We start from the raw sequence: 20015 nt of genomic DNA, 5'->3' as shown, positions 1-20015 counted from the left end.
AGGGCTGAGTAGGAGGCGTCCTGATGGCGTGTGCCCGAGGAACAGCATGTGGAAGGGCCAGAGAGAGGCACGCACAGCATGGTCAAGGAATTTCAGAACACATGGGTGGCAGAGGTTGGGAGATTACAGGAGGGACTGGAGAGCTGGAATGATCAGGTCCTACAGAGCCTTACAGCTGTCGTGGACCTTGGTCTTCATCTAAAGGCCAGTATGAAGTCCTTTTATGCATGTCTGTGACTTGAGCAGATTTGCTATTGGAAGGATCTCTGACCCCAGTCTTGACAGAGGGTATCTTGCTCACATTCCCAACCTCAGGAAGGAACTCCTCCCACCTCACGGTAGGACCTCAACACACACTCAGCGTAATGAGTAGAGGAAAAAGGAGTCGTCGCATTAAGGACTGATGATTGCTTTTCAGAAACGTGCTTTCTCTTGGGAAGAACACCGGCCAGGTTTCCCAGCAGGTGAGAACGTGTCGGGTTAATTTCCAAGCTTCACCCCCTCTGTGTGCCCTCTGCCCCTCGTGTAACTGCTGGCGTGCAGAGAGTAGGAGCGGTTCCCCGTGCAACAGATATAATCTGTTTCTGCCACTTAGCTAATAGATACTTATATGCGCTCACAGTGCCTGAGCTCGGAGAACATGAATAACTGAAGGAAAACTTGATGCAAGCCAGCACGGCATTGTTGGATTTTGATTAGATTTAAATAGTTCCATATAAGCAGAAGCCTGCGCTTTTTTCACCTGATGTTTTAAAAGATAAATTTATAGTAATACTACCCTGTTATTAAAGACGAGTTTTCCCTGGAAAGACTAGATTGGGCTATTTTCTAATTTTGGACATTTTTAGTTATCTGTGCATGTCTGCTCTCCCATTTGACAATGAGCAAGGAATAGATCTTTACTCCTCTCTTCATTCCTAGTGCCTGGCATAATGCTTTGAATAGATTTGGCACTTACTATATATTCTTTAAAGAAATATAAATTAATGATGAAAGCGATAGGCAAAGACTCTTATGGCTCATAGAATGAGTCACACCCTGAGACAGGTGTTGGAACTCCAATACTACTCCTCTAATTCTCCAAGTACATGTGCACACACGCACACACACACAGGCACTGTTAAATTGATTGGAACTATATCCCATTAGGAAGAAAAAGAATGTAAAAAGAAATGAAAAACAATAGATTTTAAAATATTCTATTGGGGGCACCTGGGTGGCTCAGTGGGTTAAGCCTCTGCCTTGGGCTCAGGCCATGGTCTCAGGGTCCTGGGATCGAGCCCTGCATCGGGCTCTCTGCTCAGCAGGGAGTCTGCTTCCCCCTCTCTCTCTACCTGCCTCTCTGCCTACTTGTGATCTGTCAGATAAATAAATAAAATATTTTTTTAAAAAATTAAAAAATAAAATATTCTATTGAATCTGCATTGCACTTTCTAGTTCCAGCTAGACTTTTATCCATTTGTTCATTCATTCATTCATTCATGCATACATTCATTCAAGAAATATTCATGTAATGTATACTCTTATGTCAGTTACTGGGCTCTACTGAAGAGACTGAGAATCAGCTGATAACTGTGTTCAAATACTTAAATTTAAAAAAGGCATTTGTTCTACTGCAGAAGGTAAAGTTGGTATTGTTAGGCAGAAGTTTTTGTCGAGATTTCTGCTGATTATAATGTAAAGAAGTTAAATTTCAGCTACCACCTGTAGGATGTGCAGAAATTATTCTGATGAACATTAGAAATGCTTTCCTGAAAGCCTTCTCTGACCTCCCAAAGCAGAATATGTACCATTGATAGATCTTTGAAACATCCCATGCTTGCCCCAGTCACGCATGGCTAAGGTTATCTGCTGCTGAACAAACACATGGAGGGTAACATTGAGAGGCAATTCTTTCACTGAAAAGTAGGGCCAGGTAACTCTATGATGTCTTCAAATTTTGATATAGCCTTACGATAGATTTTGATGAGAACTTTAGTTTTTTTCTTCATTCCTTCCCCGTATTTTTATCTATAATAATCATTCTAAAGTTTTAATTTCCACTTCAAAACCTCAATATTATTCTTTCTAAAATGGGGAAATACCCATTTTGAAGGATCATCTAAATATATGATTCTACTTTCAAAAATTATTAGGATCCTATCTGTTCAGGTGGTGTTTCCTGAGGCAGTCTCTGTATTCACCTCTATAGTGGGCGCTGGTTTTATTGTTCCTGAGGAAAACAAACAAACTCACATTTAGGTGACATAATCAGAAATGATCAAGTAGGCATTACTGAATACCAGAGATCACAGAATTGACGTTTTGGGGGGCTCTCAGGTAGCTTGGCGGGCTAAGCCTCTGCCTTCGGCTCAGGTCATGATCTCAGGGTCCTGGGATCAAGCCCCGCATCAGGCTCTCTGCTCCGCGGGGAGCCTGCTTCCCCCTCTCTCTCTGCCTGCCTCTCTGCCTACTTGTGATCTGTCTGTCAAATAAATAAATAAAATCTTAAAAAAAAATTCAATCCAGGGCGCCTGGGTGGCTCAGTGGGTTAAGCCGCTGCTTTCGGCTCAGGTCATGATCTCAGAGTCCTGGGATCGAGTCCCGCATCAGGCTCTCAGCAGGGAGCCTGCTTCCCTCTCTCTCTCTCTCTGCCTGCCTCTCCATCTACTTGTGATTTCTCTCTGTCAAATAAATAAATAAAATCTTAAAAAAAAAAAAATTCAATCCATTAAAAAAAAAAGAATTGATGTTTTGGGGAAGAATAATAAAAATCCCAAATTCACATTCTTCCAAAATATGCATGGGAATTTGGTATGCCTCGCCTCACATGTAGCAAGCATTGGTCAGCTTAGGTCCTGATGAGGGTGGACTGGGGCATAAATTACACTTCTTAGGAATAATTGGGTACATAAAATAAGCTATTCAGAACTAAATGCCATTCCAACGCAATATTCTCCTGAAAGTATTTAATAGAAGTCTGATATTTTTAAATTATAACAAATTATAAAAAAGTACTCTCGTGACATCACTAATTAAGCACAGAAGTAATGCAAATGATCCGAAAATTTGTGATTATATTTCATGCAAAATCATGGTTATGTCTGCCCGGAGGTTTGAAATCCATTCGCACCATTTTTTCTCATTCGCACCCTTAATTCATGATTCAAATACAGAAATGGATTACAAACTGTCTCAATATCAAACTGTCTCCCTCAGACTTACTGGTTTAACCAGTACATGACTCCTTTCTGGGGAAATTTATTTTTGAAGATTTCTACCACTATTATGCATTGAGCTCGACACCCTAAAACTTGAATTTTAAAAATCTGTCTAGTCTTTTCAGGTTATTTCTATAATATCATATTAGTTATTTAAAATATATCTGCCACTCTTATCCTTGTAATAAATGTAATAAGAAGCAAAGTGCTGTAAAATTTATCTCTACGCTTGAGTACTCTGTGTGATCTAATTCAAAGATGCCTAAGGAACAAAAATGCAAGTGTTTCCCATTAATTAACCACAGAGTAAAATAACTGCATTACATAAAAAACACACTTGGCAGACTCTGACCCAACTGTTTCTTACCTCTTGCTGTAAGGTTTGCGTATTAAATGAGGTGAGAGAAGAGCCAACTGGTTTCAACAGGTCCCTCGCTCACCTCTGACTGGTTCATTCACTCGCTATACATACAGACCCAACATCCTATTTTCAACCCACACTTCACACATCTGAGTGTCTCTTTACCCACACTCACATCTCCAGAAGCAATGCATTCCCTTGACCAACTGGTTTCCCAAGACCATTTGAGAAAGGGAGAAATAGGTGTTGGGTTGGGTGGTTTTGCTATGGTTTTAAGATAAATGTTATCCCTTATGCTTAAGTCGATCCCTTTGGAAATAATTAAGTTTACTTACACTCGTGATTGATTTCATTTACATTATAAATATCATCAAATCTAATGATCTTGATGTTTACCAACTTTTTTTTTTAATTATAAGAAAGGTAGGGGCACCGGGGTTGCTCAGTCATTAAGCGTCTACCTTCGGCTCAGGTCATGATCCCAGGGTCCTGGGATTGAGCACCGCATCAGGCTCCCTGCTCTGTGGAAAGCCTGCTTTTCCCTCTCCCATTCCCCCTGTTTGTGTTCTCTCTATAGCTATGTCTTTCTCTGTCAAATAAATAAATTAAATCTGCAAAAAAAAAAAAAAACATATATATATATATATATATATATATATATATATATATATATATGGTATAGAGGATCCTAATCCTAAAAGTTTTTAAGGCATTTTAACATATTTAGCAAGGATTTCAGAGGCCCACACTTGGAGAAAACAATGGAAGAGTTAAACTACAATAATATCTCTTAAATTCATTCCTCTTAACTATTTCTGGACAACGCAGTGTTCCAATGATCTGAAGCCTGACTTCTAAACTCTGTAGTTCAAAGCTTCGCCACAAGGGGCACTGGGCTTTGCAGCACCACCTATGGATCAGATTCAGAGAGACAGAAAAAGGCAGAAAAAAGCAGACCCCAAAGGACATCTTTTCATGACAGCCAGAGAAACAATTGTTAGGAAGAAAATGGAAACTTTGATGATATACCTTAATTATCGGAAAAAATGGAAAGTAAACAAATAACACAATGCCACATCCCTAAACCTCCAATTTTGGATGAAATTGAACTAAAAGCTGTCAAAGAAGACAGTATAACTAGATTTTTATGTAGAAGTTGCCATAAAATTAATAGTATTTCCAAGTCTGAATTTTACACAAAATCATATCACTGTCCTTATTTCTGCAACAAAATAACACCTTACTGATTTTGCACCGTGAATGAGCTAGAGAGATGTGTTTAATTAATTGGTCTATGTATATTTACAGAGGTCCAGTCTGTGCCATTCTATAATGATGAATTAAACACATGTCAACCGTGTCCCCAGGAAGCCTGCTGTGTGGTAATAAAGGAGATATTTAAAACATACACATATAGGTCACCTGGGCGGCTCAGTCGGTTAAGTGTCTGCCTTTGGGGTCGTGATCCTGGGGTCCTGGGATTCAGCCCATCAAGCCCACATCAGGCTCCCATCTGCTTCTCCCTCTCGCACTGCCCCTCTCCCACATTCGTGCTCTCTCTCCCTCAAATGGATAAATAAAATCTTTTTAAAGAACATAAACACATATATAAATATGACTAATATAAATTGTATTAAGAATAATAAAGAAAAAGCACTGAGAATAAAGGAATACAATTTCAATTGGCAACTCAAGTACACGACCTTGAAGCCAATACTTGGGTGTAAAGAGGTTGGTTGGGAGAGCGCTTGCCAGGAAGGGAAATGGGAGATTCTCCAAACCAATTAACATTCCCATTCAATTTGAGGACAATATTTATAATTAAACTTTAATGGCAATCTAAAATGTACTTTTTATGTTTCAAACCCATTCTTATCAATACATCACATGCAATTTTAGAACAAACACTAGTTATTATAAATACAAAAGTTTCCTTGATGTTATAAAACTAAAAGAATTCCATTCAGCACAGAGACAAATTTCCAGTAATAAATTAAAACGATATATGAATATATTAACAAATTAACTGCTCTTGGAAGAATTAAGATGATGGCTTCAACAGTTACTCCACTAACATTTAAGATACTTGTAAATACACCAATCTCATTATCTTGGCAGATGAGATTTCACTTTAATTTTTTTACTGATTTTTCTCTTAATTACTTGACCGTAATGTTATGTGCCTTCTAAGTTTAAACAAGGAAACTAGAGGGGGGCAACTGGGGGGACAAATCTATTGTACAAATTAGCAGGAAAGGTTTTGTGTTTCTGTTACCTTTTCTGGGTTCAATCCCACAGAGCATAATTTCCTGGTAAATTGGGAGAATTCTGCCCCTTGGTTTCTTGTTCTCAGCTCTTCGTCAGGCAGGTCTTATCCCCACAAACCTCAAGTGCCTCCTCACTTCTCCCTCCCTCGTACAGTGCTCCTGGTACCATCTGCTCTTCCGTTCCTGCCCCTGCCCCCAGGTCCCCTGCTCATTGCCATTGCTAAGTCACTTCCCTCCTGGGTGTTTCTTTGCCTTTGAGTGCTCCTGTATTCCCAATCCAACATTAGGTTAGGAGCAAAAGAATATGTATGTGGTCTTCAGAGATGCCAATGAAAATAATAAACCATAATTTCCACCCTTGTCTCTAGTTCATATACCTGAAAATACAAATGGAGCATATCAAGTTCATTCCAGAAGTCCTATATGTTCACCTGCCCACTTTTCCTTTCTTCTGATGAGTTTTTACACTCAAAATGCAAAAATGTCGTGGAAAAAATAAAGATGATAGATACAGTGTAACTTGCAAATTACAACCTGCTTAGGTATTTGATCATTCAGTTGCTAAAGGATTTGGATTTTCTTCTTTTTTTTTTTTTTTTAAGACCTCCCTAAAAACCAAGATTGGAGCGAAGGGTAGGATTTCTGGTAACTGAATTTGAAATATCAAAAGAAAAGCTCAAATACCAAAATTTTCTGCTAAAAACTCTCAAATAAGATCATAAAGGAATGACTTGCAGACTGGTATCTAAAGGCCAGTGTGACTATTCCTGCTTCAATCTGGGCGTAAATTCCTGCAAAAAGGCAGGTGGAAAGCTATTCTGAATATCGGCAGTTAAAGTAGTCTTGTGAAGTGACAGCACGTTTTTATGAGCCGGACAGCATCTTAACCCTGACGACAAGCCTAAGAAGGAGGTATTGCAGTCGTTCCCATTTTACAGATGAGGCTGCTGCATATGGAAAGATTGTCCAAGTTCCCTCAGCCAACAAGAGGCAGAACTAGGAGTTTAGCTCAGGCAGTCCTGCTCTGGAGCCCATTTTCCCAACCCCTCAACCAAACCGTAGAGTTTTTCTAGAATATGCTGCTTCACTTATACAGTCGAGGGGAGGTCTTTGTCCCCAGAAGAGACTGGAGAAGAGTTGCCAAATGTACGCTGCTCTGCCCTGCTTCTTCCAACAAGTGTTTTTTGGCATGAGCGGAGACCCCAGGAGCCCCTGCCCACCTCGGGTCCCAGACAAGCACATGTCCCCAGGCTCTCAGCACATCCACAGGCTCCTGAATCATATAGTTGTTTTGTAAGTAAAAGGGCCTTATACATCATAAAACAATGGGTATGAGGCACACTGGCATTCAGGAGTCTCTCATTCACCCTCCTTGTTCATCTTCACCCCACAACCAGCGAGTTGTCCCAGCTTCTTAGCACCCCAGCTGTGGACCAAGATGGCGGCCTCCCAGCTGGCCTCTGGGACGCTGCCTCTCATGAGGCTTTGTCTCCTGCACAGTGCTGCCACGCTAACCTCCCTTAAGTAATATCTTCTTTACAATGCTTCTCTGCTCAACATTTTCTGTGACAATCCATTTCCTACCTGAAAGTGGAGGGTACTTGAAAGATTATAGTTAAAATGGTGAGAAGTTGCAGTGGTGACTCCATTTCTGAATTTAACTCTACAATACTCCCAATTACTACAACTGAAATCCCTTTTTCTTCTTTACCTTTTTTTGTAGAGAACACATTATTCCTATTCTGCTCCATAAATATGGCCCACAGTCCAGATGAATACAACACTGACCCATTCACTGTCATCACAGCATCTCAATTCCTCCCGGATTTCCTTGTATATTTACGACTCCCCTGTCCCTGCTGAGAAGCCTCTGCTGTCTCTCAGACAGCTCTTCTCTGTCCTGCACATTCCCAACCTTTATTTGGGGCCTTCCCCTCAGCAGACTTTCCAGTCCATCTTAGCTCAAATCTATCTGTTACACCAAACCCTTCCATCTACACAACCCTCACTGATGTCCTTTTCTCCACACTCACCGGATGTGACAGGTGTACATGCTTTACTGGCATTTCTCTTTCTGCGAATAAATCTGAACATCCTTTAAAATGTTTATTGACTATTTTGTAATTATGTTGCCCTTTATAACTGCTCATTCATCTCCTCTACTTATGTTTCTACAGGGCTTTTTAGTCTTTTTCTTTTCACTATTAAAGAACTTTTGTATATTCTAGATATGAAAATGTTCTTATCATTTGCATTACAAGTGCTTTTCCAAATATTTGAAGACAGCAGCTCTTCTTTCTACATTTTACACTTGATCTTAGCCAAAAGGCCAAGAAGCGATCTTCTTTCTACATTTTAGAAAGCTTTTCTCAGACCCTTCCTTCTCCATAGATAATCTAATATACTTAATTTATTCAAATATTTAATTTATTTCAAAAAAATTTTTTTAAATTTTGTTTAAAAAGTCTCTTTGGATTCTAGCTGGAATTGCACAGTTTTTTTGTTTTGTTTTTAGAAAAAACTTTTTAATTTTTTTTTTTTTAAGTGAACTCTACCCCCAACGTGGGTCTCAAACTCATGACCCCTAGATCAAGAATTGCATGGTCTACTGACTGAGCCAGCAGGGGGCCCTTGCATGAAATTTTAAAATTAATTTTGGAAGAATTAACATTTCTATGATACTCCCGAGCTACAGCACAGTTGGTTTTCTCATTGGTTCAGGTATCATTTCACGTTCTTCAGTCCGATTTTATAGTTTTCCTCATTTACACCTCTCCATTTTGAAATGTCATCCAACTTTTGCAACTTGAGGAATGTGTATTTTCAAAGTTGAAAACACCATAACTGTATAAAGGTTGCTTTTGATTCTATTATTATTAACTTGGCAAATATTATCATTTTCCATTGAAAGAGTTTAAATTCTATGGTCAGGTATGTGTAACTATCCTTTTATGGCTTCTAGATCTCCAGTCTTTTTAAGACCAAATCTGTCACCCCTATGTGGTATATATATATTCTCCTGGGTTTTCTTTTAAGATTTTAAAATTATTTTATTGTTTCTATTCCCATCTCTAATCCATCTGGAATTCATTTTGTATATAGGTTAAGATTCAGGTCCAATTTTATTTTTACCCTGATGGATGGACAGTTATGTCAGCGCCATTTATGAACTAATATAACTTTTTTCCCACTGACTTGAACCAACACTTTCATCATATATTAAATTCTTATACATATTGAACTCTATTTCAGGATTCCCTATTCTATCCTACTGATCATTTTATCTCTTACTGTACTAATCCCATATTGATTTAATTTCAGTGGCTTTATATTATGTTATGGTAACCCATAACTTGAGTTTTCCTTCACTGGTCTTCATTTTCATACTTCTAAAGGCTCTTCTCAGGCATTTCCTTTCCATTCAAACTCTAAGATCATTTATCCATATACTTTAAAAAATCTATTGGCTTGTAATTGAAATTGCATGACATTTGTATATTAATTTGGGGAGAATCACCATTTTTATCTACCGAGACATTCAGCCAAAAACATGACATTTCTATACTTTTTCAGATCTTGTTTGATGTTCTTCCATAAGACTTCAAAGTTTTCTTCATTTGCGTCACCTCTTTCTTATTTTGTGACTAAACTAGAGCATATGAAAGTCGATATTTTACTACCTAGTTAAAAACTGTATGTATAGGTGTATAGATAAACAGCAATCTAATTATCTATCTAATCTAATCTAATTGATATCATGATTGCTGAATTCCAGAAATCCTAGGAAATGTGACAACACGGCTAACCTCAATGAAAAAGATTAGACTTTGAGCCAGGAGAAAACTTTGTTTTATGCTTAAAACCGGACTCCTTTTATCTCTTACTAAAACTTGTAATTATTGCAATCCTATCTGAAATGGTTTCAGAAACATAATCCTTGCATATTCTTGCAATTAAAGATATTATCTAAAATGAAATAGTTTCCTGTGCCACTAGAAACAAAATCTCTGAATAAAATCATTGTGGAATCACCACTAGAGTCTTACTTGACTAGAAAGTTTAGAAGCTTCCACAGCATGTTCAAAATCTGGTCTTCCAAGCACAGCAGGCTCTTTATTCATTACTCCTTGCCCTTTCTTGTACTCTGCCTAAAATGAATAAATAAGAGAATGTTAAATATTTCTACTTCCCAATGAAGAATTATATTAATATTAGCTGAAAAAATTATAATAGACCCTCAGTCCATAAAAAAAGCATTTTTTACAACTCACCAAATGCTAAAATGCAGACTGGTAGAGCAGAAATTGACTTTGAGTAGTTATGTAAATAAATTCAACCTTTTTTGTAGTAAAATAATTACTAAATTTGAGTCTATGTACCCTGTCCTCATCATTGTGCTGATGCATAAACACTGAAAAAAATTAGGAGAAATTTCTGGATAATTGAGACCCTGCCTTCTGCAGACAGATAGCCTGTATGGTTCCTTTCACCTTAGGAACTGATCTAACCCCGTTTGGTTAGCATCAAGTTAAATCTTGTAAATAGTTATTAATTTTGAAGCACGTATAGTCTCTGTTATTCAAACATTTGGTTTGTGTGAAGTCATCATTTTTAACCAGGCTGTAACATATATTTAATTAAAATGGTATTAACCAATAAGGATATATTGGAGAAGATATAACAAGAAAACAGTCAACATGTATAGAAAATGTACAAGGGTAAATGGTGACAAAAAAGAATCTGCACAATTAACAGTAACACAATGGGAACACGGCCAAATGAAGTTCGTTGGGACAGGGTAAGGTGAGAGACCAGACGACTAACAAAACTGACTTTCAGACTGAGGCATCTGGATGTTACCTTATACCCAAAGAGCACTTACTTCTCTAAAAGTATGACAGCATTAGCCAAAGTCAAGGCAAATTTGAGCAGTTTCTGCATATACCTGAATAACTTACACAGTCAAAGGGGTAGTTCAGATAAAAAACTTGAGGTATCGTGAATTCAGATTGATTAATTTCATTAATTAAATTAACCAGTCAACCACCAAAGCCACGTGTCGTCTCTGAAAAAATAAGAAATCATTTCTGCTCAAGATAAGAAAGAGAGATTACATTGCTTATGAGCTTGGAGAGCTGTGTTGCCATCTTGATGTCTGGTCTGTTGAGATCTGCACTGTACGTGTGGGCGTCCTGCACATCTTTTCTATAAGAAATCTGATCAAAGAGACAATTTTGATTGAAAGAAAAAGAAAGAAGAAATTAATCATGTTTCAGGGCTACCAATCTCAATGTTCATCACATCAATTATTCTTGCCATCATCATCTTAGAGAACCCAGCGACCATAAATTGTTTTTTAAATTTTTTGTATGCACAACATTTATTTGAATAGATACATTATTTTTTTTCTACCATGCCTAAGTCTCACTAGCATTATTACGTGTGAACTGGAGTCATACAATCTAAAATTTGTGAGCCCAAGACTTCAGCACAAAACCAGTCTTAGAGAATCTTATGGAATTCTTCGTGAATTATCACCTGAAAAGCGTGTCATTGAATGTAAATGTGTATGTACATGTTCACATACAGAAAATCCCCAGCGAGGGCTGTAACTTGCCCATCACACAGTCTCGACCCCCACTGGATGTAGGATAAGCCCAGCACATGAGTGTAGAAAATCACTTCCTGGGGTGAGGGCACGTAAAGCTCCTCTCTCCAGCTCTCTTTTTCTTTTTCTGACTGGACTCTTAAAATGCCCATGTCTGGCAAGTCTAGTCATGAGTACTGATGTTTTTATTACCTAGCAAATACCATCGCAATGACTTGAGCCTCCGAAAATAAAAGCAATGACATTAAGGAACATTCATTCTCTGAATGCACGAGATACAATCAAACCAAAGTGTGGAAAATAGACATTTCAACAGAAAAAATACATGTACATTTTACCAAGCATACTTAAAATGATGGTGGTTATTTAGATTAACACGACTGACAAACAGGAGGAGAAACCAGATGAGAACTGGTGTAACGTCCCACAGTCAACACCTCACCAGTCTGTCCGTTTCTCTGCCTCCTGAGCTCAGTCATGAGCTGAAGGAGTATTCATCTATTTTCCACCAGAAAATAGATAATTATCACCAGGGGCTGGTCGATTTGTCCATTACATTAGTTCTATTAAAGTTCTAAGGCGGGTGCCTGGGTGGCTTAGTGGATTAAAGCCTCTGCCTTCAGCTCAGGTTATGGTCCCAGGGTCCTGGGATCCGGCTCACTGCTCGGCAGGGAGCCTGCTTCTCTGTCTCTCTCTGCGTACTTGTGATCTCTGTCTGTCAAATAAATACATAAAATCTTAAAAAAAAAAAAAAAAAAAAAGAGTTCTAAGGCAAAGAGAGATTTTTAGGACCCCCCTTCATTTTTTCAAGGCATACAAAGGTAGAACATAGAAACGTAAAACTGGACAAGCATACAAAATGCACTATTAATTATATTTGCATGAAACAAGTATTTCTAATATTGCCTGCAAACTTTCTACAATAACATCATCTAAGGTGCTTATTCAGAAATTAGATTCCAGAGGTCCATCCCCAACCTTACATAGCAGAATTTCAGCTATGTAAGGGGCGGAAGAATCTGCATTTTAATGAATTCTCCTGTTGATCAATATGAGCCGGTGTGTGTTCTAGATAATATCAACGTATCTGGTTATTTTCCTTTCAGTCTTGCAGAGTTAAAGGAAAAAAAATGTACTTTCTTACTCCTTTCAAAAATATCAGGTATAAGAAATGAAAAGCTCCCTACGCATTCTATTATTTTATTTCAGTGAAATATTTATATATATTTCTATTTAGTCCTGTAAGGCCTTGCATTTGTCTCACCACCATGACTGTTTTTTAAACAGTGTTTATAATCATGCATCTGTCTAAAAAGTGAACACAACTTCAACAGAATTAACATAATTTCAGCAAGAACATCTGTTTTCCTCAGCATTTCTGTTCTCATAGGCTTCACCTTAACAAATAATTCAGGTAAGTTTTGTGCACCCAGGTAGCAAAGGAAACAGGAAATTGGGCTGAAAACTGAGTTATATTGTTGGGTGAATTTTTTAAATCTTTAAGGATGTAAAATTAAGCCAATTTCATTGGCTTCAAATAACCACAGGCTCGTGCACCAACGAGGGCCAGCCGACCCCCCCCCCCCCCCCCCCCCCCCCCCCCCCCCCCCCCCCCTCCCCCCCAACACCCCTGCCTGCACCCAGTTAAACACAAGCTGTGTAAACAAAAAAAAAAAAAAAAAAACGGACTCTCAGGTGAAAACAAACCAAAATTACTACCCACCTACAAGACTAACTGTTCCTAAGTTACTGCATTCATACGGAAACCACAGGGGGGTAATGTCTTTTTGTTTAGAAAAGAATGAGGATAAAAATGGAAACCCTTACTTTTTGAAAAGAGCTGCAACCTTCCAGAAATCTCAGCTTCGCCTGGGTTATGTAATTATATGCTGCTCAGCCTAATGACTGCATGAAGAGAGGTGAGGGGCACAAAGGCGGCAGGAGAGGACTCTGAATAGGGCCCCATCATCCATGTAAATTGCAAATTAGAGGCCGGCATATGTGACTCAAAACAAATATTAAGATTGACAAGAGCTGCAAATTCAAACAAGCGGACACCACAGAGCCACACAGGAGAACGGCCCGGGAGCCCCGTCACAAGCCAGATCTTCCAGAAGACCACCGTGCACGGGGACATCCCGCAGGAACGAGGCTGTCCATGGAGAGGCACAGGGCCGTGGGCTCCTGGTCTTCCCTATCTGCATGGAGGTCTGAACTGGGTGGTGCGGCAACATGGCTGCCTGGCGGACCGCTCATCTTCCTCCTCCTAACCTGGGTCTGAGGGGAGCTCGCCTGACATTTCTCTCACGTCTGCAATATGTCTTTGCTTCGTTCTGCAGTCTGTCAGAACCCAGGAAGAATAAAAATGGCACATGGCAGAAGAGAGATGTGGCAGGGGAAGGTCAAAGAATACATATATTTTTTTCCTATTTCCTGAATAAATTCAACCCCTAAGTGCTAACTGTATTGGCACAAGGGACCGGCGTCCATCCTTTGGGCTGTCTTCTCTTGACAAGATGGTGTCCTGTACAATACTGCTGAATAAGAAGAGAAAAACAGACTCATCATTGACTCTCAAGCTTGCACCCATCTGGGGCTGATGTTTTTCATCAGCCCCAGATGGGTGCAAGCTTGAGAGTCACTGATGGATTTTGTCTTACTTTACTTAACGTCTCGTTCCCTACTGCATCCTTGGAGGACAGAAGGAAAAAGCAGGAGAAGGGAGATGGAAGAAAAAAGAGAGGAAGAGGGGGAAGAGAAGAAATCATGACACCAGTAATAATCGCCACTTTGGACCATTTACTAAGGGCCGACTAGCATATTAAGGATTTGACATTCAATGCCTCACTCACGCATTTCTTGAATGGATGACTAGAAGAATTTACCTTCCTTACACCAAGTTCTGTCTACTACTCTTCTATTTCAAAATGTTTCTTAATTCTTAACTATTTATTCTCATTAATGAACATTAGAGTAACTCCAGTCAGTTCCACAACAGAAACACATGGAAATTTAGTGAGCATTACAACTCAACCTACAAAACAACTCCGGGAAAAATCTCTCAATACTATTTCAGTGTGTTCCCAAGAGAAGTAGGTGTATTTCCCCACTTCTTTAAACCTTGTGTTATACCTTCCATGAAGTTTCCTCATTCCCTTCTAGAGGTCCCACACAAGGCCATAAAGTAATTATCATAAGGTGACCATTTCCTTATACCTTGATCTCATATCCAAGATAAACTACTTTTTCTTTTTAATAACATAACAAAATACAATCTTATCTGTAAAGACTGATTTTAGTTTCTTTCTCAGGAACACCTGAAATGATTACCCTACATGCTTGATCTCTTCCCCCCCCCCCCCCCCCACATTAAATTTCTTTCCTGTCCCTTTTCCATTTATCTGGGTCATTTCCCTAAGGTATGCCTTTGTAATGGACAGGTGTAATTTTTGTATCCTGGGGTTTTTTATTTGGAAACTGCTCTCCCTCACTCCAGGTGATTTGGTGGGCTATATCCTAGGCACCCTACCTTCTTGGTGGCAGGCGTGGTCACATGACAAGCTCAGCAATCAGACATCTCATTCTTTCAGAAACCATGATCAGTAAGGGAGGCAGACACAGCACCCAGGGAGGACCAGAGTCACTGATGGATCTCCGGCTGGGCGGGGGGGGGGGGGGGGGGGGGCGGGGGGGGGGGGGGGGGAGAGCTGCTGTCCTTCCCTCTGGAATCAGCGGCTCTAGGGATAATTTAATTTTGGAAACACCAGCCGTCATCCTGAGACCACCTAGACAGTCTGTCTGAAAGCAAAGCCACGCAGTGGGGAGACAGAAAGAGCCCCATGGACACTGTGAGCCTCTGGATCCTGTTACCTCGAAAGGTAACTTGAACTTCCAGTTATGTAAACCAATAAATTCTCATGTTTTCCTTAGCTAACTTGAAATGGAGTTCTGTTGCTAAACCTAGAAACTCCCGATTAACACAGTCTCCATCTCCGGTTTTTCTGCCGTGTCAAATCTGTTCTCCATTGCTTCCAATAAAGATATTAATTCTATCAAATCTGTTTTTGAATTTCTTCCTTGTCTCACCACGTTCCCTCAGTTTGTACTGTCATCATTTTATCGTCTCTTAATCTCAGCTTATTTCCTATAATCTACAGATTTTTTTTTTTATTATGTTCAGTTAGCCCACATAGAGCATATCATTAGTTTTTGACCTACTGTTCCATGATTCATTAGTTGCGTTTAACATCTTTTGCAGGTTTTTTTTTACACCTGTGCGGAAGGTCCAACATGCCGTTGTCCTGAGCACTTCACACATACGAAGGCATTAAATTATCACCCCACCTTTGTTTGCTGCAGTGTCTGTGTCCAACCGGGCTTCCTCAACATTCCCTCCCAGGACGGGAACCAGTTATCCCTGTATTGTTCTGAGTTGGGCTTGGCCAATGAGAGACTCAGATTTAGGTCCTTAGTTAAGGACCAAGGTTGAGAGGTGAGGGGACAGCCAGGATGGCAGCCACGGACATACAACCTTGGGGGAATTAGGGCTGGTGAGCAGACGTAAAAACATCAACCCCAGCTGGCTCAGAATCATCATTCCCTTTGCTGCTCTGACGAGGGCTGATGGGATTCTTGGTGAGAAGAGACTAGAAAGGATATACACGTTAAGTTTGCGGAACAGAAGGAAGGAGCATGGCCTGTGTTTCGTTATAATCTTGAAGCACTTGTGCAGTCATTCCCAAGAAACACTTGTATCCTAAACTCTCACATTAGAGAGGCCCCAGGTATCTCACAAAGGCACATGGACTGGAAATTCTATCTCGGGCTTATTTCTGTCTGGGCATCCTGTATGTAAAAAATGAGTAAAGTATTAAATTGTAACTATTGGGATGCCTGGGTGGCTCAGACGGTTAAGCATCTGCCTTCTGCTCAGGTCACCATCCCAGGGTCCTGGCATCAAGTCCCTGCTCAGCGGGAAGCCTGCTTCTCCCTCTGTTTACCTCTCTCTCCCCCTCACGAATAAAATAAAAGTCTTTAATAAATAAGTAAATAGTAAGTATTATGTTTAGGAGAGAATATATGCATTTTATATACAGGCAAACGTAGGATCTGATATTCATCAGAAGGCAGAAAAGTTTTCAATCTCCTAAAAGATGAAGTAAAATACAGAACTGCATCTTTCTTGTTATTATTGTTGTCATTGTTTATAAAAAGCATTTTAGAGTTCATAGTTTTTTTATTCATGAGTTAATTTTACCACCACCAAAATCTTGTAAAGAAGGCAGAATAAGCATTACTAACTCTTCTGTCTCAGAGACGAGCAAAGCACTAATGTATCCATTTTAATACTCACTCCCAAAGTGCTGTTATCGTAAGCAGCATCGAGGGAACCACACAGAACCATGACTGCCTCTCCGGTACCGCTTTACTGATTCATCACTTTCACTTTCTGATGGAAAAGAAATTTTATCTCCTGATAAGTTTTTATTACCACTAAGAAAATATATATATCATTCTTGAACATTCAATCTCTGGTTTCCCCTGCTGAATACTTCCTTCTAATGCACACTGAATTGATTACCAATATGGTCTTTTGGAAAAGTTTACCACTCCAATTTCATCACAAGTCTACTCAGACCACATCACTTATGAAACTTAAGATGGCAGTTCAAAATGTGTTTGACTTCCTTCAGAACTATTGGGTTTCGTGTCTCTGATAAGATTGATGAGAACTAATAATGTTTTACTGGGGTTTTCATTTTGAACCCATCTTTAGGGGAAAATAACAGGATAGATTATCTCCAGTTTCTCTAATGACATCAGAAGAGTTTGGCAGGGGTACATCCCTTAAGAAACAAAAGGATTTAGATTGGCTGTTTTTAATCATTTCCTGATTATAATATCAACAAAAATAGGTAGTTATATGGGTTTGGGATCATTTTGAACATGCTCTTCTGACCTAAGTGCTTCTTAATATAAATTTCATATGGAGTTGGCCTTTTATTCAATCTAAGGTCTGTTAATTATTTCAAATTGACTATGAAATCATCCTAACCTCTCCAATCACCCTTTAAGATTGGAAGGGGACCAAAGAGGACTCCTATTTCACAGAGCTGCCCTTCTGCAAAGCCCTTCCTATATACCATCTCATTTAATACTCAAGAGAGGCCAGTGAGGGAGATATCACGGCCCCACTTGACAGATGGGAACACTGAGATTTGGAGATATTAGGGAACTTGTCCAAGATCATCCAGGCAACCTGTGGTCTGACTCCAAATTCCTTTTCTACAATATGCTACAGTGGAGGGCAAATGGGTAAATGATCTCCAACCCGATTCTGTGCTCACTGAATTGGTGGGGACGGGGAACAGAAGAGACTTGTGCCCCTAGGACGGTCTTCCTCTTGAAGCTCTCAGTTACACAGAGGGGAGAAGTCAGCTGGCCCTCCCTGAAGTCCTTCCTCATCCTCTCCTGCCTATTCAGGTCTCTAAAGGCTGAGGGAGAGAACGGTTCTGTGCCCTTTGGTCCATTGATAAATGTTCTTATAAAAGTTTGAGCTGAAAGAAGGCAGAACGTAAAAGTTTTAAACTGCTGTTGGCCCAGTTTCTTGGTTCTCTAGCAGATATCAGAGAGCTGACTTGTCCTTGGTGGAAACATAAAATAAAAAGGTAAGCAAAGATGCATTGTTTCTAAGCAAATCGGATGTATGTGTGACAACACATTTTCTTTTAAATTAAATCAGGTCATTTATAGGCAGCATGTAAAGGCACATCCCACGTTACCAAAGGGTAATTCTATTAGTAGATTCTCTGCAAATGGGTTTCACTGGAGTGGAGTGTTGTGGGAGACAGAGTTTCATCTTTTGTGGAGATGTACTAGCCTCACCTACAAACCAGGAAAGGTGCTTACTTTCCTGAGGCTTTTGAGACCTCTGTTTAAATTTCATATTGTAGGAACAACAAATGTATTATTCTAAGTGCCTTGACTCTAGAGGAATATCAACTACTTCACAGGTAGAATACAATTATCATTCGCACTTTAAATCTGAGTAAATAGTCTTAAACACTTTCTAAATCCTATTATATGTACAAACTTTGCATGTGAAGGTCGAGCCGAGTAGGCAGAGGAGTGTAAGTAAATACATCCTTCTCCCAAAAGTACACAGTATTGAATGGAAGAGAAAAGGCCTTTATACTCTATTCCCTCAATCCCACAATCAAAGACCTTTTAAAAGAAAAGGCAGAGTTAAAATAATAACCCCAGTTCTATGATAAGGAACTTCCGTATTTGAATGTCATTGAATTATAGAGTTGGAAGCGGCCTCCCCAGGGTCTGTGTGAGGCGTGCCAGCCGCTCCCGGACCACCACGACGCCTTCATCCCCACAGCGCCTTGCATCTGGTGATCTAAATCCTGATGATAAACTATTTTGTCCCACATTTAAAAATTTTCATTCACAATCTTGACCAATAACCAGTGCCTTTTAAGAGGCAGGCAGTGGGCCTAACAGAAAGCGTGGCCTTGGGAGTTCGACTCTTTCGTCTCATTTTCTTCGCCTACAGAAGGGGACTCAGTACAGGGATTTGGTGAGAGCTGGAAACAACAGGAGTCTTGGCAGAGCTCCTGCTGCTCAGCAGTGCTAGCTAAGTGGTAGTTATTCTGATTACAACTGACACTCTATAAGCGAACCGTTCTTACGAAGCATCCCCTTCCAATGGCCTTGCTGGTAATTACAGACGTGCAGCTTTCTCGTCTCTCATCTGGGTTAAACCATCTTGGGAAATTGTCTTGGTTCTAGCATATGTTTACACATTGGAGTTAAAATGTAAAAACCTCACTCTGTTTTCTACTTAAGCATTGATCTATTGAAATTAATACCAGATAACTGTTGCCATCCTGGAAAGAGATACCGCCCAGCTGAGGCAGGGGGAACAGAGTATCAGCAAAACACCATTCAGTAAGGGAGCTAAGTGGACAGGGTCCATGGGAGATGACAAAGCTGTATCAGGTACTTTCCAAAGAAAGGGAGATTCTTGACCCAACTAAGGCAGACAAGTTTATCTGAACTGATCGTAGCCCTAAAAGAACCTAACGAAAAGTTCCTACATGCCTCTTAGAGAGCAGAGAACTCCTAATGGGGAGACAAATGAGCTGCCACTGAAATTTCAGGAAGAAATTATTCTTCTGGGTCACCAGGGTAGTGGTGGTCACTGAGCAAACACATGGAAGTTTTGATGCGTCTGCTAACTCATAACTTTGAAAAGAACTTCTTTTCTATGGGCTTGTTTCCTCTCCCTTGGTTTCTGCTGCTAAGTCAGTCATTAGGCAGCAACTGCTTTCATGTTCTCCGTGGGTCTTGACCTTGACCACTGGTTCTCTACATGTGTTCTAAAAGAGGCAGTACTGGGGTATAATCTCACTAGCCTTTGTGAGTGACTCTTTCCCAGGCCAGTGATTTATGGTGCCCTCTTTCCCAGTTCTACTACAATTCTAGACTAGAAACTATGAAGGCTTTACCATCAAGTCAAGGGTACTCCAGGAAATGCCAGCAACCCAACTGGTCCCAAGCAGAACTTCTAA

General features: G+C 39.8%; 1 protein-coding gene across 8 annotated transcripts in view; it reads right to left on the bottom strand.

Moving 5' to 3' along the window:
- NEBL (nebulette) overlaps positions 1-20015 on the bottom strand; it is a 362713-nt gene that overhangs the window by 73283 nt on the left and 269415 nt on the right. For 5 of the 8 annotated variants that reach the window (XM_059404207.1, XM_059404212.1, XM_059404211.1 and 2 more), the window contains exons 6-7: positions 10943-11044; positions 9875-9976 (exon numbers count right to left, since the gene is read on the bottom strand). The exons of 2 other annotated variants lie outside the window; for them this stretch is intronic. In XM_059404207.1, coding sequence (XP_059260190.1) covers positions 9875-9976; positions 10943-11044 — 204 coding nt within the window. The remainder of the gene's footprint in view (positions 1-9874; positions 9977-10942; positions 11045-20015) is intronic. One more of the 8 variants, XM_059404209.1, reaches the window with a different exon arrangement.

Source organism: Mustela nigripes, chromosome 6, assembly GCF_022355385.1.
Source record: "Mustela nigripes isolate SB6536 chromosome 6, MUSNIG.SB6536, whole genome shotgun sequence".
In the NCBI taxonomy this organism is placed as follows: domain Eukaryota; kingdom Metazoa; phylum Chordata; class Mammalia; order Carnivora; family Mustelidae; genus Mustela; species Mustela nigripes.
This window is presented reverse-complemented; position numbering and strand designations above follow the sequence as displayed.